We start from the raw sequence: 23,448 nt of genomic DNA, 5'->3' as shown, positions 1-23,448 counted from the left end.
CTAATTGGGGGTACTGATGGGCTAATCTGAGATCTGATTGGGGGTACTGATGGGCTAATCTGAGGTCTTATAAGGCTCTGAGTGGGCTGATATGAGGTCTGATGAAAAATATTTTCTCTTATTTTTCTACTCTAAAATCTGGGGTGTGTCTATCATCTTATAAAGCGAAAAATACGGTAATTAATTAAAATGTAAATTAAAAATAAAATAAATTGCCTTTTCCTATCAGCTCATTTATAAGAGATTAAATTTTTTTTTATTTTTTTTATAAACTACATAATAGATATCACCGCGTCCGTAATGACCAGCTCTATAAATGGATCACATGATCCACCCCGTCCGATAAACACCATGAAAGGATAAAAATAAAACAGTGTAAAAAAACACCACAAAAAGTGCAACATCAAGCGATTAAAAAGGTGTATGTCCCTCAAAATGGTACCAATAAAACCGTCACCTCATCCCGCAAAAAATGAACCCCTACATAAGAAAATCGAAAAGAAAAAAAAAAATATATAGCTCTCAGAACATGGAGACACAAACTTTTTGGGGTTTCAAATATGCTATTATTGTGTTAAAGGGAAATACATTTTTAAAAAAGTATACATATTGGGTATCACGGCGTCTGTGACAACCAGCTCTATAAAAATATTACATGACCTAATCCCTCGGGTGAACACCGTAAAAAAATAAATAACAACTGTAAAAGAAATATATAATAAAAATAAGGCTTTTTTGTCACTAACACTAATCGATCAAAAAGGTGTATGCCCTCCAAAATATTACCAAACAGTCACCTCATCGCACAAAAAATGAGCCCCTACATAAGTCGGTCAAAAAATATAAAAAAGCTATGACTCTCAGACTTTGGAGACACTAAAACATCAATTTTTTTTTGTTTTAAAAATGCTATTATTGTGTAAAACTTAAATAAATAAGAAAAAGTATACATATTAGGTATTGCCACCGCCGTAATGATCTGCGCTATAAAAAGTCACATGACCTAACCCCTCATGTGAACGCTGCAAAAATAAATACGGTTCCAAAACAACCAATTTTTTGGTCATGTTGCTCCATAAAGTGTAATAATGAATGTGCAAAAAAACATATGTACCCAAAAATGGAACCAATAAAAATGACAACTCTTTCTGCAAGAAATGAGCCCCTGCACAAAATGCTTTATTATGTAAAACTGAAAACAAAGAAAAATAGGCACATGATCTACTCTATAAAATAGCACATGATCTACTCTATAAAATAGCACATGATCTACTCTATAAAATAGCACATGATCTACTCTATAAAATAGCACATGATCTACCCTGTCAGATGAATCTTGTAAAAAATTTAAAATGTGCCAAAACAGCCATTTTTGGGTTACCTTGCCTCACAAAAAACATAATATAGGAGCAATTAAAAATCATATGTACCCCAAAATAGTACCCAAAAAACTGTCACCTTATCCCCTAGTTTCCAAAATAGGGTCACTTTTTGGGAGTTTGTGTAAGGGTGTACTGTAAGGGTGCATATCAGGGGGGCTTCAAGTGGGACAGGGCATCTAAAAACCAGTCCAGCAAAATCTGCCTTCCAAAAACCATATGGCGCTTCTTTTCTTCTGCGCCCTGCCGTGTGCCCTTATATCAGTTTACGACCACATGGTGGGTATTTCTGTAAACCACAGGATCAGGGTAATAAACACAGTTTTGTTTGGCTGTTAACCCTCGATGTGTTAAAGAGAAGAATGGATTAAAATGGAAAATCTGCCAAAAAAGTGAAATCTCCATTTTCCTTTAAATTTTGTGGAACACCTAAAGGGTTAGCCAAGTTTGTAAAATGAGTTTTGAGTAAGTTGAGGGGTGTAGTTTCTAAAATGGGGCTATTTATGGGGGGGTTTCCACTATGTAAGCCCCACAAAGTGACTTCAGACATATGAACATAGGGCCAACACAGACGCCTTCAGCTGCCAAGTGCACATGCAACAGGTCAGCCAGTGTCACAAGTACAAATCTGCTGACAAATGCCGTTTAACCCCTAGGTGACCACCCATATGCCTTTTTACAGCAGTTGCTAAAGCACCTTAGAATGGGCTGCCGCCTTTTCACGTCAGCAAGTCTAAGTCTCAAATGGAAGCAGTGCCCCTGCTCTAACAGCAGCAGCCGATCTGGGCTGTTTAATCCCTTACATGGCGCCTGCCCTGTGTAAGCAGTGACAGAGGGAGCGGACTCCTTCTTTCTCCCAAACGGGGACCAACACAGATGTCTTCAGCTGCCAATTGCACATGTAACAGGTCAACCAGTGTCATAGGTACAAAACTGCTGACAGATGCCCTTTACATAAATATAAACATTTTGGCAAATAAATAAAATTTGGTAAATTTATATGCCCGAATTAATACATGACCGGAAGCTAAATTATATTTATAAGACAAAGCTAAAAAAAAAAATAATTATGATGCTACACTTATTCACTCCCCCCCTCCCCCATCTAAATGTATAGTAGTTCTATATGCAGCAAAATGAAAGGCAGGCAGTGTTTGTGTGGCAATTGCACACAATGAATCAAAGTGAATCTCTAGCCGTACAAAGCCATGAATAAGACTGAGAGCACACATTTTGAGTCATATCTCTAGCAGAGATCACTGGGAAATGGAGTGACTGTAGGAACATTTACCTTGATTACAATCAATAACGTTGCAGAACTCCCGGACGTTGTTTTCATTGATCTCTGCTTGCTTTCTCTCTATGAATGCCAATATCCTTCTGTCGATCTACAGGGAGTAAGCACGGCAAAAAAAAAAAGATGGAGTGAGGGGGTAGGGGGAATTGGATATGTTCAGAAAAAGACACAGCGTGTGTGCACCCATCAACTTGAAAAACTTGCCTTTGATTTTGAACACTCTGAAAGGCTGCACGCTATAGTGAATAAGAGCTATGAAGATTCATGTGGACACAGTGATGGAAAGCACATCAAGCTTTGCTTTACTTAAAGGGACAATACAGGTACAGACTCTATGAGAACACATGTATGTCATTGCAACCATATGTCAAATAGTAAACATAATGTGTTCAATTATAATTTTCTCATTATGAGAACTAGTTAGCGTTTCATACAGTCTAGATGATTGCTGTACATTTTTCTCTTCCCATGATTGCTTAAATGTTCAATAACCATTCAAAAAAACATTGCATAAATCAAATGGTACAGGTAAATATAAAAAGCTTTGTAATATCAGGAAAAAAAAAAAAATTATTTCTCCACTTATCAGACTTTTTTTTACCCCCTTCTAAAACGATATTCTCTGCCAAATCCAACTTGAGAGACTGAGATCAACAAGATGACTAAAAGGATCTAAATATCTTCTGCCCATAGAAGTCTTTGTAAAGGGGAGGACGGCGGAGCTGCTAGAGTAGGGCTGGCCAACCTGAGGCTCTCCAGCTGTTGTAAAACTACAACTCCCACCATGCCCTGCTTTAGGCTGATAGCTGTAGGCAGACTGGGCATACTGGGAGTTGTAGTTTTGCAACAGCTGGAGAGCCGCAGGTTGGCCAGCCCTGTGCTAGAGCAAGAGAGAGGCATTTTCCTCTGATAGGAATATAAGAAAGTACTATTGATTTATAAAGCATTTGTGGAAGGCTTAACAACCATTTGAGGGGGGGGGTCATTTACTTACCAGAAATACATCTATATTAGGCGTATTTCTGGTGCAGATTGCGGCGCAATGGTCCTTTGCATCACAATCTACAACTTTTCCCGGCTCATACCAGGTCTAAAAAAAAAATGGCAGTGATAGGGGAGAAAAAGGGGACCGGCCAGCAGGCCTGTCTAATTTACTATTTTCTATGACTTATTTAGGTGTAGAAAATGGTCTGAATGTACACCAGCAAACAAGCTATCTCACGCTTAGAAGAGGCGTTGGATCCGCTGAAGTAGAGGCGGACGCTTCTACATAACTACAACTGATCCACCGCCTGCTATAGGGGATATTAAGACCGTGTCTAAAACGCTGGTGTTAATAAATGATCCCCAAGGTCTTTATAGTGTGTGAAATCTGCCCTTCTCACCTCTGCTGCTCCACACTAACAGCATGCAGCCTCTAAAGGCCCCTTTACACGAGTAGATAATAGTTTTTTTTTTAAAAAAAAAATGGTTAAATCGAGCAAAAGTGATCAATTATTGGAGTAGTGTAAAAGCATTGAACAACAAGCAATACTTGCTTAGCTTTTCATTCCTGCGATCACCAATGTAGACACCTAATCTTCATTCGTCGTCCAGAATCCCACAAGTGTAAACTGGTATCATTTCCACGACAGATGATTTCACAGTGCGCTTTACTGTTACAAACAACATGATCGCAATCAACACATTTTTACACTATACCCTGCTAATCTAAAGCAGTGTTTCCCAACCAGTGTGCCTCCAGCTGTTGCAAAACTACAACTCCCAGCATGCCCGCACAGCCAAAGTCTGTGCGGGCATGCTGGGAGTTGTAGTTTTGCAACAGCTGGAGGCACATTGGTTGGGAAACACTGATCTAAAGTGTTGTGGGTCGAACGTTAAAGTCTTGAATAACGACTCATTCCTCGCTCGATCGAATTATCAACTTGTGTAAAGAGGCCTTGAGATAGACTGAGGAACAGAAGATGCATCTCTCTCCTTCCTGTTATTTACAGTTTTACACCAGATGGACTTTTTTACGTTTCCGAGGAGGTTTCTGAATTGTCGATGCTGAAGCCAGATTTGTTGGCGGTGCTGAAGGGAAGGGAATGGGCGAGTTGGGTTATCGGCTGCTAGTGATGTAGTTGGGGGGCGGCAACGACATTACTGGGGGTGTAGCGTATGAGTGGAGGAGAGGCGCCCTTGGCCTCTGCAGGAGGGCGGGACCGGGCACTCTATGGGGGTGTTATCCTGGGCTCCTTTGAAAAATAAAAAAAATATAAAAACGCCCCTATGGGCACTTTAATGCCTCATTAGCATATGGATCAACGTTGATTTTCTGAAGATATAAATCAAGCTGCAAGGAACAACAACAAAAAATAAACACACATATGGAAAGAAGTGCTGGAAGAACATACTTTTGGTCTTAATAAATTACTCCACATGTGTATTTCAAGCTCTAAAGCTGTTTGCATAGAAAAGTGAAAATTCTAACTTCCTCCTGCAGGACACTTTAAGGGTGGAATAATACTAATCAAAAATTAAAATGCAAAAATATTAGTTAAAATACAAGACTAATCATCACTCACTTCTGACTTTCCAGCCTGAATCTGGACAACTGCAGGATCTGGTAGACATTCCAAGTTTTTATTTAGAGCATGTTTTGTGCCAGTATATCCTACGTTAATGTTCTCCTTCACTTCCACAACATCGACAGTATAGGGAGCCTCTGTGGTGTGCTGTAGGTCGGCACTCTGTTCCTTTCCATTTACAAGGGTTTGAAGCTGATCTAAAAGAGGCTGAAAAATACAAACACATAAGAAATACATAAGTATAATAAGTCACCAAGTTACGGTCTAACTATGAACTTTTAAAGGGGTTTTGCCATCACATACAATGGGGGCATATCGCTAGGATATGCCCCCATTGTCTGATAGGTGCAGGTCCCACCTCTGGGAGTGCACCTACAACGAGAACAGAGTGGGGAAATTAATGGAGAGGGCAGTGCGCATGCGCAACCGCCCTCCATTTCAATGGGGCCGCGAAAAAAACTGAGCACTGGCTTGGCTATTTCCGTCTGCCCCGTAGAAATGAATGGGAGCAGGGCCCGCGCGTTTGCGGTGCGCTCCCATTCACTTGTATGGGAGCAGTGCTTGCTGGTGGACGGACCCCGGGAAACCCAGGGTCCTCCAGCCACAGCTCTTCCCGCTCAGTTCTCCTTGTAGGTGCGAGAGGTGGGACCTGCACCTATCAGACAATGGGGGCATCTTAGCGATATGCCCCCACTGTATGTGATGGTAATAACACTAATATTTTTTACATCTTCACACTAAAAGTGAAAAGAAAGTGCTACACATACACAAATATTTACTGAACAAAAAGGATTTGTAAAAAAATAAATCCTACTGAATTTAATTTAAATATATTGTAACATTTTTACATTTGTCTAATTTTAAGTACAGTTTAAGGAGGGAATAGTCACTCAGATTGGCTCTCCCTCCAACTGAGAAACAAGATTCCGAAGAGGATAAATTATAATTAACATCTTTGTCGTTAGCACCAGGGATTTTTCTTAAAAAAATAAATAAAAAAATCATATATAACAAACGCAATAAAATAGAAAATAGCTGCCATTTAGGACATAAGTTAAAAACTATAAGGGTCCATTCACACGTCCGTTGTTTCTTTCCTGATCTGTTCCGTTTTTTGCGGAACAGATCTGGACAAGTTCTGTACCCATTCATTTTCAATGGGTCCTGAAAAAAAAAAAAAACAGATATTGAGCTGTCCGATTTTTTTCAGGACCCATTGAAAATGAATGGGTCCAGATCTGTTCCGCAAAAAACTGAACAGATCAGGAAAGAAACAACGGACGTGTGAATGGACCCTTACCCTGGATTTGGAGATACATGGATCAAAGCAAAGCCAAGGAAGGTGTAATGTCTATTTTGCCATGCATGTAAGTCTCAAAACAGCAAAAGTACCATATTTTTCACTTTGTAAGATGCACCTAGGTTTTTGAGGAGAAAAACAAGAACAAAAATATTTTTCATCAGACACCCAATCTTTAATCAGACCCACCAATCAGACTGCCAGTCTTCATCAGACCCTAGTTCAAACCTCTCAGTCTTTATCAGACCACTAATCAGACCTCCATTCTTTATCAGACCTCAGATCAGACAGTAAAATAAATAAAACAATCTACCTCTTGTGCGCAGGACGGTGCTGCCACTCTGCAGATCCAATGTACTCTTCCTGCACTACTTGGTCTTCCGCCGGCGCTACTATGCACTGTGACCTGACGTCGCACAGTGTCAGGTCATAGTGGAAACCTACATGCACTATGTCCTGATACTATACGTAGTGTGGGGATTTGCTTAGCGGATGCAGTATAGAGGCAAAGGACCAGGTTATAAATCACACTTATAAAACACCACAACAGTCACTTTTAAGGCTTGGTGCTTGTTCACACACAGAAAACCAAAATAAAGTTCACCTGGTATCCTGGGTGTCAGTTCACACCCGGTTGAATGCTCAGCCTCAGAAAGTCCACTTGCGGGTTTTAAGGCGGCCTGCTCGCCTGATACACGGTCTTCAGACCTCAGCACAGAGATCTCCAGAGCTCCACTGTCAGAGGGAGGTAATACACAACACCTGACAGTGCTGGCTGTTTTTTTTTTTATAAGCCTGCCAAGACCCGGCCTGGCACGTGGGGAGTAGTCACCAACCCAGCACTTTGACTACTCCCAGTAAGATACTTCGGAGGCATCGGTCTGTACTATAAACAGTCGGGCGTTACCAAAACCGGGGACCCACACACGGCCGACTTCAAAGCGCAGAAAGCCTTTTCTGCCCGATCATCCCAGTGAACCATCACTGACTTGCGTCCCTTCAAGAGCCCTGTCAAGGGTGGGGCCACCATAGCAAAGTGGGGGACAAACCTCATAATATCCCACCATTCCCAGGAACGACTTTACTTGCCTAGTAGTGACAGGTTGGGGCCAATTCCGTATCGTCTCCATTTTGTTCACTTGGGGTGTGATGACTCCGTGCCCAATGACATACCCTAGGTATTTCGTCTCCTCTAACCCTATTGCACATTTTTTTTAGGTTAGCTGTTAGTCCAGCCTTTTAAATGGAGTCCACTACAGCCTGTATCTTAGGTAAGTGACTTTCCCAGTCAGTATTGTGGATGACAATATCGTCCAGGTAAGCCAAAGTGTACCGACGGTGTGGACGCAGCACAATGTCCATGAGCTGTTCAAAGGTGGCGGGGAGCCATGCAGACCAAAGGGTAACATATTATACTGATACAGCCCCTCTGGTGTTATGAAGGCAGTTTTCTCTTTGGCAGCCTCCATTAAGGGTACCTGCCAGTACCATTTGGTGAGGACCAAAACAGAAAAATACCGGGCTTGGCCTAACCTCCCAATAAGCAAATCCACCCGTGGCATGGGATACGCATCAAATTTGGAAATCTCATTTAGTTTGCGGAAATCGTTACAGAACCGTAACATCCCGTCTAGCTTGGGAATCAAGACTATTGGACTGGCCCATTTACTTTTGGACTCCTCAATTACATCTAGTTGTAGCATTAGCTGCACTTCTTCCGAGATGGCTTGTTACCAAGCCTCGGGTACCCGGTATGGTTTCAACCGGACTCTGGCCTGAGGCTCAGTGATAATGTCATGTTGGATGATAGAAGTGCGTTCAGGGAGGTCCGAGAACATGTCCGTGTTCCTGCTAACAAACTCCCTGGCCTCCCGAGTCTGTTTGGAGGAAAGGCTGTCAGCAATCTTCACTGTGGCAACTGCTTCCCTTGTATCAGACCGTGGGGCTGGAACCTCTTTCCCTAGAAAACCCAACCACGGGCTGTCATCTGTACTGGTCTCCCTATCTTTCCAAGGTTTGAGCAAGTTCACATGGTACACCTGCTCCGGCTTTTGCCGCCCTGGCTGGTGTACCATGTAGTTTACCTCACCAACTTTTTCGAGTACTTCATAGGGTCCCTGCCACCTAGCCAGGAACTTCCTGTTAACCGTCGGTACCAGAACCAAAACCCGATCTCCTAGGTTAAAGATCCGGACCAGAGTCTGCCGATTATAGACCCTACTCTGGGCTCGCTGGGCTGCCTCCATATGTTCCCTAACAAGTGGCAACAATGTCTCTATCCGCTCTTGCATGTTGGTGACATATTCAATTACACTTTTATATAGTGTGGGTTGTTGTTCCTACGCCCCTTTGACTATGTCCAGCAGACCGCGAGGATGTCGGCCAACTAGGAGTTTAAAGGGCGAGAACCCAGTAGAAACCTGGGGCACCTCTCGCACTGCGAACATGACAGAGGGCAGAAGAAGGTCCCAATACCACCCATCCTTAGACACCACTCTTTTTAACATGTCTTTTAATGTTTGATTAAACCTCTCTACCAGGCCGTCCGTTTGCAGATGATAAACGGACTTCCGTAGCTGTTTTATGCGCAGTAACTTACAGAGTTCCCTTATGACCTTTGACATAAAAGGGGTCCCCTGGTCAGTCATAACCTCTTTAGGTAGTCCCACTCGGGAAAATATCTCCATTAACTCCTTAGCTATGAGTTTGGCCAAGGTATGTCGCAGGGGCACCACCTCCAGGTACAGAGTTGCATAGTCTAAAACGACCAAGATGTGTTGGTGCCCTCTCGGACTTTGGTACTAGGCCTATGAGATCCATAGTGATTCGCTCAAACGGAACCTTGATAATCGGGAGAGGTACCAGGGGACTACGGAAATGTGGCTGGGGGCTAGTTATCTGGCAGGTTGGGCAAGACTTACATTATTCTTCCACCTCTCTGAATATACTGGGCCAGTAAAACCGCTGTAGAATCTGGTCCTGCGTTTTCTGCCATCCCAGGTGTCCCCCGAGAACATGTTGGTGGGCTAGCTCCAACACGAGCTCGCTATACGCCTTGGGCACCACCAGCTGTTCAATATGCTCACCCGGTAGTTGGTTTAGCCGTTACAGCATCTTCTGATGAACCACAAAACATCGACTCTGCCTCCGATTGTTGAGGTTTACCATCAACTATTACAACGGTTTTCCCAGGCCTGAGATAGCGTTGGGTCCCGGTGCTATACCGAAATTTTCCCCGGAGACGTTGAGGTCTGCCAACTCAGGACCCGGCAGCAAATCCTCCACGCCTCCCACCATTACACTCAACGGGTTTGCCTCACCCTCTTCCACCGCAGTGGCGGTCCCCCCTACCGCTGGCCCTTCGGTCTCAGGCTCCCAGGGTTCTGGTTTCCCCCCTGAGCAAGGCCACTCTACTGGGGTTACACCTGTCTCACGGATATTGGTAACTTTCGTATCAGGCCACAGTGTCGGGAAACCCGGGAAGTCTCTCCCAATAATAAGTTCATAATGTAAATTGGTGGCGACGGCCACCTCGTGAGTCCACCTGCCGGCCACCGTGGACAGAGACACCAGGGCGGTGGGATAGTCCTTTACATCTCCATGGATGCACACGACACGACTTTTCGGCCAGTATACTTTGCGGGCAGCTCTTACCAGGGACACCAGACTCCCCGAATCCAGCAGAGCGTCTTCCACTTCCACCTGGCACAGGTGGCTATTGGCTATAGTCTCAGGGGTACCTGTTGCACACAGCTTCCTGGCATACAATGAGTGGCGGTAGCCATAGTTAGTATCCATGGGTTCGCCCCAATGGGGACAGTCGGCCCCTTATATGGCCAGGTTTCTGACATCGCCAGCAGACTATCGGAGCTGCTAGCAGCACTATAGTCACCGCTCCCTGCGTCTCCTGCATACTGCTTCCATAATAAAAGCGTTCATTAGTATTCCCTAATAATACGCACTTGCCATTTCCCCCCCACTTTTGGGAGAAAAAAAGTGTCTCAAAAGCAAAAAATACAGTATCTTGTATGCAATGTGGCCAATGCTATCCTCGTATCCTCCGCAGAGCGGAACCTCATTCATGTCCTAACCAATTCTTATCTATTTAGGTTGAATGCATGTTATTTTCTTGTCCTCCCTGTGTCTCTGACGAGATGTTCTTTTTTTGCAGCTAATAACATAACACTGATTAAATAACAATGCCTGGCAATGAGTACAAAAAAAAAATCTCAACAACAGATGATATTGTGCGTGGTGAGCTGCCGTTTGCATGTCATACTATATTTCAAGCAGGCAGCAACAGTCAGCGCAAAGCTTTTCACAATAATAAAAGATTATTTAAATTCCTCATAATAAAGGATTTCTACACCGCGCACTTATCACTCCCAACCTCATTTACAAAATTGCATAATTACTCAATTGTTACTTGCTCGTAATAGACTGCATCTGATCCTTTCTCCTTATACCCTGTATCTGATTAGATAGATAGCAGAACAAGTCCATTCACCTTGATCCATCCCTATTGCTTACTTTACCTAGTCCGATATATCAGTTCTGGTTTAATAGGACAGGAACACAGAGGAGGAGGAACGTAAAAGTAGACTAAGGGTCCATTCACACGTCCGTATTTGTTCCGCAATTTGCGGACCCATTCACTTTTAATGGGGCTGGAACGGATGCAAATCCACATTTCCTGGATCCGCATTTTCGAGATCCGCATCCGTTTTTTCGGGATCCGCAATTTCGTTCCTGAAAAAAATAGAACATGCCCTATTCTTGTCCGCAATTGCGGACCAGAAAAGGCATTTTCTATTATAGTGTCTGTGATGTGCAGTCCGCAAATTGCGGATTGCACAGTGCAGGTGTCCGTGTTTTGCGGATCCGCAAAAAACACTTACGGACGTGTGAATGGACCCTAAATGTGGATCTAAGTGTTCCTGGGGAAGGAGGATGCACAACCTGAGGCCCTCCAGCTGTTGCAAAACTACAACTCTCAGCATGCCCGGACATCCTACAGCTATCAGCCTACAGCAGGGCATGGTGGGAGTTGTAGTTTTACAACAGATGGAGGGCCGCAGGTTGAGCATGCCAGTTTTAAGCAATTTTACTGTTTCACGTTTTTTTTAAATAAACTTTTTGTGCTGCATATGGCAACTGCCTGCGTTGACACGCGATTTATGGTATAAGAGCTCTGTTTCGTGGCCCTGGATAATGAAGAGAGTTTGACTACTAACTCTCCTCGTAGAAGTGAGTAATAGATATATATTTGTGGTCAGTAGACACTTAAAAACCTGAGTACGATATCCTCTGCTTTCCCACAAGTGCTTGCACTCAGTGTTTTGAGGTCTACTTAATGTTGGCTGAGACAGTCAAATATTGAGTAATTTAGGGAAGGATTGCAGCGGAGAAAATTTGTTTGAGGAGTCATTGTGTGCCCTGAGACGTTTGTGATTGGGCACCACTCACGGATAGTAAGATTTTTAAGCAGTACATATAGATACTTCCTGCAAGAATTTGGCTGGTGGCGCTCCGTAACAGGAAATTTTTTTTTTTTTTCTTGTACTAAATGCAGGTGTCTCTGGATATACAGTCATGAGAAAAACAAGGTACACCCTCTTGAATTCTATGGTTTTACATATCAGGACATAATAAAACATCATTTTTTTTAGGTCTTAAATAATAAATATAAACAAATATAACTTTACATGAACAAAAGCATATGCCAAACTACACTGTGTCATCAGAGCTGAACACGGACATAACCCCTTCTCCCCCCACTCAGCCCCTCTGAGTTCAGTTGCTGCATCGCTTACAGCATTAGCAATGCGCCGCACAGGCCTATGAGAAGAAGGAGCACCCGGCGGCCACGGCGCACGTGAGTATAATGCTGCTCACTAACATAACATGGCAGCCAGGACTTCAGTAGCGTCATGGCTACCATGGTAACCGATCCGATCGGAACTGCCCACTGCCACCATGATGGGGGGAGGAGGGGGACCCTGTGGCCACTGCTACCATGATGGGGGGAGGAGGGGGACCCTGTGGCCACTGCCACCAATGATTAATACTGGGGAGGGAGGGGGGGTGGGTTTGAGTTACCAGAGGGGGCTGATAAGAAGGAGAGGCTGGGGGGCACATGAGGGGCGGATCAGAGGCTGGCTGCCATGGTCAGCTCCCTGCTGTTGTGTGCACAAAGCACAGGGAAGCAGGGAGAGTATAAAGTCCTATTCACCCTAATAGAGCTCTATTAGGGCGAATATGACAAGGGTTCTAGCCCTTAAGGAGGCTAATAGTTATTAAATAAATATATATCGCATATCGCACATGCTTAAAATTATATCGCAATATAGATTTTAGCCCATATCGCCCATCCCTACTCCTAAGCATTAAATGATGTGTGACCACTTCTATAAAAGAAGAAGATTTGGAAGTTTGCTGGTCTGGAACATTCAGACATGTGATAAGCAATGATCTTAAATAAGCAATTGTTGCTGCCCATCAATCTGGGAAGGGTCATATGGCTATTTCCAAACAATCTGAAGTCTTATCATTCTACAATAAGAAAGATTATTCACAAGTGGGAAACATTCAAGACAGTTGACAATCTTCCCAGCAGAGACTGCCCCAATAATTCACCCCAAGGTCAGAGCGTGCAATGCGCAGAGAAACTGAAGAAAAAAAAAAGCGCTACATCGAAGACTCTACGGGCCACAATTAGCATGTTAAATGTTAAAGTTCATGACAGTACAATTTAAAAAAAAGACTGAACAAGTATGGCTTGTTTGGGAGGGTTGCCAGGAGAAAGCCTCTTCTTTCTAAAAAGAAAATGGCAGCACGGCTTAAGTTTACAAAGCTGCATCCAAACAAACTACAAGACTTCAGGAACAAAGGCCCTGATTCATCAAGCCTGGGGCCTGCGCTGCCAGAGGAGCCATGTAATTTAGGAGGAGGCATAGGCGCCACGTTTTGTGAAACCCAAATACAGCACATCAGCACAAACATCTCATACCAAATGTCAAGCTCAATGGAGGAGGGTTGATGATTTGTCTTGTTTTGCCATAGGGCCTGGGCACCTTGAATTCAGTCAGTCAACCATGAACTCCTCTGTATACCAAAGTATTCTAGAAAGAAACGCAAGTCCATCTATCCAACAGCTAAAGCTTGGCCGAAACTGCCCTGGATCGAGGACAATGATCCCAAAAACACCAGGCCTGTCTGTTCAGTAAGCCTGCTGTTAGGACATAACATGTATATTACCATAACAGTATCCTGTGGCATAGAGTTGGGGGTTTGGTCAGGATTAAGGAGGCAGACACGTATTCAATATCATCAGGGAGGCATCCAATTGGCTCCAAATTTATTCAGCAGCAGAACAAGGACCCTAAATATACAGCCAATGTTATTAAAAACTATCTTTAGTGTAAAAAAGAAAAAGGAGTCCTGGAAGCGATGATATAGCCCCTACAGAGCCTCTGATCATCAAGTCTGTCTGGGATTAAATGAAGAGACAAAGATTTGAGCAAGCCTACATCCACAGAAGATCTGTGGTTAGTTCTCCAAGATATTTGGAACAACCTCCCTGCAGAGTTCCTTCAAAAACTGTGTGCAAGTGTACCTAAAAGAACTGATGCTGGTATTAAGGTCACACCAAATATTCACTAGATTTAGATTTCTCTTTTGTTCATTCACTTTGCATTCTGTTAACTGATAAAAATAAAGTATTAACACTTCTGTTATTAAAGGCATTTTTATTTTGCAGCATTTTGTTCCACAACTGCCTAAAACACGGGTGTCAAACACAAGGCCCGCGGGCCGAATCCGGCCCGCCAGACCTCGTCATGTGGCCCGCGTAGCCGCCGCCGGCCGCCAGCCTTCCCCTTTTATTATCACTTCCTGCAGGCGGCCCCCGCTCCTCCCGGCTCCTGTATCGGGTATATCAGCTGTGAGGGAGGAGGGGCTGGGGGCCGGCATCTGCTTTTATAATGACAGCGGGGTCCGTGCAGTGACTATTCTACTACACGGGCCCCGCTCACTGTATAATCATATCTCTAATAGTTAATGGTTACCGTATGTATATAAATCGCATAATGAGTGCTGTGTATTACCGGTACTTACAACTACAATCGCTCGCCGAGAGGAGGGAGGAGGCAGGCCGGGAGGATGGGCGCTGGCAGTGTGAGTCATACGTCACGTGCCTGCGCCGCCCACTTTATGAATGAAGCAGGCGGCGTGGGCGCATGACGTATGACTCACGCTACCAGCGCCCGTCCTCCCGGCCTGCCTCCTCCCTCCTCTCGGCGAGCGCTTGTAGTTGTAAGTACCAGTAATACACAGCGCTCCTTATGCGATTGTATACATACGGTAACCATTAACTATTAGAGATACGATTATACAGTGAGCGGGGCCCGTGTAGTAGAATAGTCACTGCACGGGCCCCGCTGTCATTATAAAAGCAGATGCCGGCCCCTAGCCCGTGTATTGAGGGTCATTCACTACATGGACACTTATGGAGGGGATCTGTGGATGACACATAGCATAAGATGCTATATATGTGTCATCCACAGATCCCCCCCATAAGTGTCACCCACAGATCCCCCATAAGTGTCACCCACAGATCCCCCATAAGTGTAACCCACAGATCCCCCATAAGTGTCACCCACAGATCCCCCATAAGTGTCACCCACAGATCCCCCATAAGTGTCACCCACAGATCCCCCATTACAGTGCGTCACCCACAGATCCCCCATAACAGTGCCACCCACAGACCACAATTAGTTCAAAACCCACCAAAACAGTAATAATTGAATGCAGTGACAATAATTTATGATAATAAAGAGTGGACACATAGTCCTACAGATACAACCGGCCCTTTGAGGGTGACCAAACTGCTGATGCGGCCCCCGATGAATTTGAGTTTGACACCCCTGGCCTAAAACTTTGCACAGCACTATGTTGCCCTTATCTTTCCTAACGGCACATAAAGGCCTCATGCACACGGCCGTTGTTTTGGTCCGCATCGAGAGGCGGACCCATTCACTTCAATGGGGCAGCAAAATATGCGGACAGCACTCCATCTGCTGTCCGCATCCGTGGCTCCGTTCCGTGGACCGCAAAAAAAATATATAACATGTCCTATTCTTGTCCGCGCTTTGCGGACAAGAATAGGCAGTTATATTAAAAGGCTGTCCGTGCCGTTCCTCAAATTGCAGAACGCACACGGACGCCACCCGCGTTTTGCGGATCCGCAATTTGCAGACCGCAAAACACACAACGGTCGTGTGCATGTAGCCAAATACATAACTCACAGAAAGTTAGGGATATTTGGCTTGTGGGTGAATTTTCAGGATGAACCTAAAATGCACTCTAACCTTTACAGGTAAACTTCTCTAAACTTTAGAATGCACATGGCCAACTGTTCAATTAGAATTGGTATTTAAACAGTCCTCCTCATCATGCCGTTCACATTTTGACATCATGAGACCAAGACAACACCTAACAATGGATCGACAGTACTTCGCCACTGCAAGGCTTTAAGCAGGATGTTCTCAGACAGAAATGGCCACTGAGCTTAGAGTGTCATCAGCAGGTTGCAACAGAGATAGACTAGAAAAGTCACAGAAAGGCATAGAAGTGGACATCCTTTGGCCACATCCCACACTGATGACCGCTTCATTGTGAATAATGCCCTGCGGCACTGGATGATGAATGCCACACAACTCCAGGCACATCTAAGGGAGGTGAGAGGCACCCAAGTGTCACGTCAGACCATTCGAAACCATTTACACCAGCGTGGTCTGCATGCTAGATGACCCGCAAGGGTACATGACCACACATCCAGGCCCAGGCGTGATTGTCTTGCATGGGCCAGGGAGCACCTGCGCTGGACAAGGGACCAGTAAGCCTCAGTGCAGTTCACCGATCAAAGATTCACGCTGAGCAGAAATGACGGCTGCCAACGATGTTGGAGACGTCAAGGAGTGCGCTATGCATCAGCCACTGTTGTCACCAGAGGAGCCTCTAGTGGTGGTGTTGTTATAGTGTGAGCAGGTGTGTCTAGTCAGTGCAGAACTGCCCTACACTTTGTGAATGGTACAGTGACAAGGAAAAAAAAAAACAAAAAAAAAAAAACACAGAAAATAATGCACTAAATAATAACACAATAGATGCAACAAAAAATATATATGGACTGTCACAACCCAGGGGGTGTGAACCCACTGTGCCACGTGTCCTACGTCCTCTAAGGGCGTTGTCTAAGTGAACCCCTGGATCTTCACAATACCCCTGTTGGTGGGGATAGACTTTCCCGAAGGGAACACCAGGTCGCTACCTCTAGAGGAGGATAGGCATACGAGCTAGCTGGTCCAGGCAGACCAGGATGGACCTGAGATGAGTACCAGGGGAGCAGGACCGAAGGATGAGACATGAGGCGTGGTGAGACAGGCAAAAGGTCAGGGCAAACGGCACAGGTACAGGTCAGGCAATCCGAATCGGCAACAGGAGAGTCAAGGCAAGCAGGTAGGGATAATAGGTAGCAGAGTCCAGGAATACAGATACGAGTCAGGAACACAAGCTGAAAACAGGAACCTTAGCAGGACACAAGGACCTTGACACTGAGGCATCTGGAAAGAGGGCTAAGCCACTTATATATGCACAGGAGGCCTAGGATTGGTAAGAGGGGTCACATGACCTAACCCATAAATTTTCAGTATTGGACTTAATATAATTGCTAATGTACGCAGAGTCCATATATGCTCCTCTTACCGCTGGCTGTGCTACTTTTCCTCCTACTTTTGGGAGGGGGGGAGTGTGTGTCTTATAGGCCGAAAAATACGGTATATATATATTTAATGACACCCCATTTCGCTTATTAGGCAAATACTTACCTGAATCAAGCATTCAGCGACGTCACCGGACTCTCCGCCTCCTTACCAGCGATGCCAGCGTCTTCTCTTCCGGGTGTAGGGCTGACGTCATCGGCGCAGACGCACTGAGGAAGGAGCAGCCAAGCGAGCGTCCTTCTCTCAGAGTGCCTGCGGCGAATGAGGACCAATACAGCGCAGGTGCGGGACTTCAGCTGCAGACAGGGCCAGCTGGAGGAGGAGAGCGCTCGCTGGCCCTGTCAATGAAGTGGAGGAGGGGGCGGCGGCTACCAGCAAGTAACCGCCCAACTTGCTGGTAGTGAAGAGATTTGCATATCACATAAGTACTATTTTTAAAGAATTTAAAGCACAGCAAGAGGTAAGAGGGGTATATATGGACTCTGCGTACATTAGCAATTATATTAAGTCCAATACTTAAAATTGCTGCTTGGAGGGGGGGGCGTCTACTTGCTGGTAGCAGCCTCAAAAAACCGCCCCCTCCTCTTGTTGATTGACAGGGCCAGCCGCGATCTCCTCCTCCCGGCTGGCCCTGTCTGCATTTCAAAAATTGCGCGCCTGTCTTGATTCGGCACAGGCGCTCTGAGAGAAGGAGGCTCGTCTCCTCAGCACTCCCTCCGTGCGCCTGCGCCGATGACGTCTTCTCTTTCGGTGACAGGTAATTAGCATATTATAAAAGTAAATTTTTTTGCCTTATCTACAGAACGAAAATGATTAATAACATAATGTATAGATATATAGAAGGATAGGGATTATAAGTACCCCAAAAAAAAAATATACGAGTTTAGTGGGGTGACAGAAGCCCTTTAAGTAAGTGCTGCAGAAAACAAACAGCAAACATGCTGTGGCCAGGGCTGAGAGGAAACTGTGGAGCAGATCCCAGAACAACAGCACCCACACAGACAGAGCCCAGGGCTGCAGTTGTGAATGGGAAGCACCGGCCGCAGATCACCGCTGAACACGGCGCCCGTGTTTGATCAAAACACGTGTGCCCACCTACCGGCGCCAAGGTGGTCTCAGTCAGGCAGGTCCTACGCTCAACCTACCTATGCCGTTGGGCGTCTACATTCAGGAGAGCAGACCCTGCACATATAGTGTGATGCTTCACATGGAACTGAACCAAAGTTTGGGGAAATGTTTTTTTACAGTAGAAATTAATTTATGAAGTTATTATGCAAAGTCTTACGAGACTTCGTGAAGTAATAACTTCAGCTCATAGGAGCCAATACATTCTAATACTGTACTGCGCGCTCGCTCCATACAGTATTCAAACAAAGTGTTATGTGAATCGACTTCGGATGTTTCATGACTAGTAAAATCCCTTGCATAATGGAAAAGGGACGGATACGTTTTGCAGCCCATAGACTTCTACAGGTGAAACTCGAAAATTTGAATATCATGCAAAGTTCATTTATTTCAGTAATGCAACTTCAAAGGTGAAACTAACATATGAGACTCATTACATGCAAAGCGAGATATTTTAAGCCTTTATTTGTTATAATTTGGATGATTATGGCTTACAGCTTATGAAACCCCAAAGTCACAATTTTGAGGTGCCCTTTGCTCAGGGGGTATGGATTAATTAGCTGACTAGAGTGTGACACTTTGAGCCTAGAATATTGAACCTTTTCACAAAATTCTAATTTTAAGCTCCATTAATGCAATTCCTTTTAATTTGCATTACTGAAATAAATAGACTTTTGCACGAGATTCTAATTTTTCTAGTTTCACCTGTATTATGACGGAATAAATAATGGAATGCCTCTAAAGGTATTCAGTTATGCATGCCGTCATAGAATTGCGTTATGGTCCGTGGTAACTGAATCCATAACGTAATTCACCTTTTACCACCGAGCAAATTTCAAAATATGAAATTCGCTCATCTCTAATAACTGGCATAAAGTGCAAGTACCAGTCACACAGTTAGAAAAACAGTTGACCCTTTGTGACAGAACAGCTCAATATTCTTAAAGGGGTTTTCTCAAGACGCAGGTTTATACTTACCTGCTCCCGGCGTGCCGTCCACTTCCTGGTTTCGGCAGGGGGCGGGCTCCATCTTCATTGATGTCTTCTCCCGGCCGGGCCGCGCGCTGTACCGAACGCGCACGCAGAGTCCGTGCATGCGCCATGGTGACTTCTTCCTGGCCAGTATAGTATACTTGCCAGGAAGAAGTCACCAGGGCGCATGCGCGGACTCATCGTGCGCGTTCAGTACAGCGCGCGGCTGGCCAGGAGAAGAAAAGAAGACGTCTGCGCTCGCGCGGCCACCGGGACTCCTGAGAAGAGCGGTGGCCATAACCAGGGGAGACGGAAGACAACAGTCAGGTAAGTATAGGTTTATTTTTTTTTAAGGGGTGGGGATTTGTTAATTAAATATATTTAGAAAAATGATCACTGTTAAATCATTAACAGATGTAACAGTGATCATTAAGATGATAATACCCCTTTAATAAAGGCCAATTGAAAATGTGATTTTTAGCCAAAAATTTGTAAAATGAAATTTTAAACTAAAATTGCCTCCAAAGGTGTACATAGCCTTTAAATAATATCATTAAGTATCATAGTATCATTAAAACTTGCTACCTGAAGTTCAGATATGTGCTGATGAAGGACAGCGCACAGGAATGCTGGTTTGGCATCAGGCAGGCACTGGATCTTTTCCCAGTTTATGGACATATTCACCGCATCTTCAGGCTGCTGAAGCTGAGAAAGGGTAAAAAGCAGTGATACATCTTCTACTTGAATGTACACGAAGCAACTAAGGAAAAAGCCACAATATCTATAAGGTTGATCCACACTAGAACCTTACATCTTACAAAGAAGGTCCTAGATAAAACCACCCAATTGTTTTACCACTTATGCCTCATTTACAGTCGGTGTTCGGTCAGTATTTTCCATTAGTGATTTTGAACCAAAACCAGGTGCAGCTCTAAACACAGAACAGGTGCAGATCTTTCCCTTATACCTTATGTCTGTGGAGGCTCCTGGTTTTGGCTCACAATCACTGACGTGTCAATAAGGTCTTAGGGTTTGTCCACAAATTCGAAAGGCCATCATTATCAGACTGGTGGAGGTCTGACACCCGCACCCCCCTCTGACCAGCTGTTTAAGAGTAGAGTCAATGAGAGCATGGCTACTGTTAGCAGCCTCGTCCACTACACAATGGACTGAACTGTGTAATTCTAGCACCGGAGCGAATGGCAGGAGTGCGGGGTGTCAGGTGCCCGAGGATAGTCCATCAATATTTGAATACTGAAATACCCTTTTAAAGGGGTTCTCTGCTTATTAGGAGGGTCAGAGGGACAAAGCACGCCCCCTAAGGAAGGGAGAAGCCAAAAAGTGTTAAAAAGCTGGACAACCAGTCAGCGTCACTCCATTCTAGTGATTGATTGGAGGGCTGAACAGTTGAACTCCCACCGATCACAAAATGATCCCCCCCCTATGTGATTACTTTTTAATGGTATGACAACCCCTTTAGTAAATCCTGCACATGGAATATAAACACCAGTCTTGGTGAATTTGCTCCAATGATCTCACTGAGGCGCTCTATGTGCACAATATGGCAGCATCTGCTTACCTTCCCCACACAGCTCTGCAGCGCTCTCAGTATCCCTCGCACGCCCTCCTTGCAGCTTGCCATAGGTGGCAATTCTACATCCTCCGCCTTAGCCCTTCGCTTCCCTGCGGCAACCGTAACACTTTTCATGGCTTTAACTGATCGCTCTGCAAAACATCCAAAAAGAAAGTAATGGGTTAGAGTAGATCTGACACCTCTGATAATGATATGACTGCTGGCCGAGAGGCTCTCGTCCAGGCCTACGAACGTCATGCTTATCTAGTTGTGCAGCAATACAGAGGCCGGCAGTGTGTTGCTGCATAAACAGACAGGTCGGTCATGCAAGAATCTGGGTTACCAGCTGCGGCTCTCAGGGCATGCTGGAAGTTGTAGTACTGCAACAGCTAGACACTTAGGCTAGGTCTACACGACAACATTTGTTGCGCGTCAATTTTTATAATTGCAGTCTATGGTGTTGCACTGCAACATGCGACTGCGACGCAACAGTCACAGAAAATCCATTCGCAGCATGTCGTATATTGCAGTGCGACACCATAGACTGCCATTACTGAGCGACAAATGTTGCAATGTAGTTGTGCCCTGTCACGCGACAAATGTCATTGTGTAGACCTAGCCCTAAATGGGTTTCCCAGCCAGGACAGATCGTCTATATCGGATTGTGGGAGCGCAACGTCTGGCACTGCCTCCGATCAGCTGTTTTCATCAGCCGGCAGCACCGCAAACCATACCGTGGATATATTCGGTGAATGTGGGAACAGCTGATTGGCGGGGATCCCAGGAGTCACTCAGACCCCCACGGATCTGATATTGATAACCTATCCTGATGGCGGCCATCAATATCAAAAGTCTGGGGGGGAAAAAAAACTTCAAACAGCAAAACAGATGTTTTGAACAGAGAAAACACATACAACACACTAATACAAAAACGTGTGTGTATATAGTAATGAAGCCAAATACAGAAAATACACATACTGCAATACTGCACAGGACTGGCCATTGCTTGTGTACATAAAGAAGGAGGAGAAATAAAAACTGCAAAACAAGACTATAACCCCAAGCAGTCTTACCTGGTAGATGGAGGGCGTTATTGTTGATATGCTGCAACCATGAGAAAAGTGCAAAACAAAGTGCACAAGGGCGAGCGGTCCCAGCAGAGCACTGAGCAAGCAGACGTGAGGAAGAACGTCAGTCACACTGAGCATGCTCAGAACGTGGACGCGGACACATTAGTCACACTGAGCATGCTCAGAACGTAAGGGCAAAGTGAGGTAAGAAGTGAGGGCGGAAGTGATCATACCGGGCGCACCGAGCATGCTCAGAATAATAACATGAACTGCTGCTGCTGTCAGGGCGGCAATAAACTAGTTCTCTGACCGTTATCCTCCTCCCATATGACTGCAGCTTATATAAATGTGGCATGGAAACCCCTCAGTGGAGGCCATGTGTTGTAGTATTAACTCTTTAAAGCAGGGGCTCCTCAGAGATACACAATGTGTGATGTTTTGCCATGAGCTATGGGCATAGCGATTATAGAGACTGAGGGGAGGAAATAAGCAGCGCTGTGTGGTAATGGTCACCACTGCTGGACATGTGTTTGACATTGCTGATACGCCTCGCTGCCTGCACGCCCCCGCAGCCTTAGCGGACAGCCATGTGTGACGTAAACGCTGCAGACTGTCTGCGGCAACATTTAAGGCCAGTTCGCACAGAGTTTTTGGCGCATTTCCACCTCAAAAACAGCTTAAAATAGCCTCCCATTCATTTCAATGGGAAGCAGGACTTGCTTTTTTTTTTCCAAATGGAAATATGATGCAGCGTGCCCTATTTTGGGGCAGAATTCACACTGAATTTTCCTTTGAAATGAACTTCCCGTCATAAAATCGCTCCATACGTGTCTGCTCGTTTTTGACATTATGGACTCCTGCACACAAACTTATTTTTTGTGCGCATCCGATCCACATTTTTTGCTTGTCGGATGCTGACCCATTCACTTCAGTGCGGACAGCGCGCCGTGTGCATGAGATTGAACAATTCCCATGTACACTTTGCAGATTTGTTCTGCACGGAGATTGACATGCCTTACGGATTTTCTAATCTATAGCACGTCAATTATGTTTGCGGTTTTAGCGGCAAATTTCACCCTTTTCAAATGAAGGCTGAGATCTGCAGCAAAACCGCATCTAATCCGCATCAAAAACTGATATTAGGAATTGAGGTTTGTTGCAGAGACGTACAGATTTCCATGCAGATCTTCTGCGCGTTCACCCGACACCCATGTGCACGTACCCTTAAAAGTACCAGCAAAGTGGATGAGATATTCAGAAATCTCATCCACACACGGCGGGGAAAAAGCTGCAGTGTAAACTGATTTGCGCTGAGGGGCTGTGATAAATTAGATAGCCTGTATAAGGGGATTATGTATTACGATGTGACTTTTTTACTGTCTCT

General features: G+C 44.9%; 1 protein-coding gene across 1 annotated transcript in view; it reads right to left on the bottom strand.

The window, feature by feature from the left end:
* LOC122921875 (MAP3K12 binding inhibitory protein 1) overlaps positions 1-22,205 on the bottom strand; it is a 39,918-nt gene extending 17,713 nt beyond the window's left edge. The window contains exons 1-5 of the mRNA XM_044272168.1: positions 22,068-22,205; positions 21,001-21,146; positions 20,007-20,126; positions 5,244-5,453; positions 2,671-2,767 (exon numbers count right to left, since the gene is read on the bottom strand). Of these exons, the coding sequence (XP_044128103.1) occupies positions 2,671-2,767; positions 5,244-5,453; positions 20,007-20,126; positions 21,001-21,129 (556 nt within the window). The 5' untranslated portion in view covers positions 21,130-21,146; positions 22,068-22,205. The remainder of the gene's footprint in view (positions 1-2,670; positions 2,768-5,243; positions 5,454-20,006; positions 20,127-21,000; positions 21,147-22,067) is intronic.
* Between the last annotated feature and the right edge of the window lie 1,243 nt (positions 22,206-23,448).

Source organism: Bufo gargarizans, chromosome 11 (assembly GCF_014858855.1).
Source record: "Bufo gargarizans isolate SCDJY-AF-19 chromosome 11, ASM1485885v1, whole genome shotgun sequence".
NCBI classification, from domain to species: Eukaryota; Metazoa; Chordata; class Amphibia; order Anura; family Bufonidae; genus Bufo; species Bufo gargarizans.
Note: the sequence above shows the minus strand (reverse complement) of the source record. Positions and strands in the feature narration are given on the sequence as shown.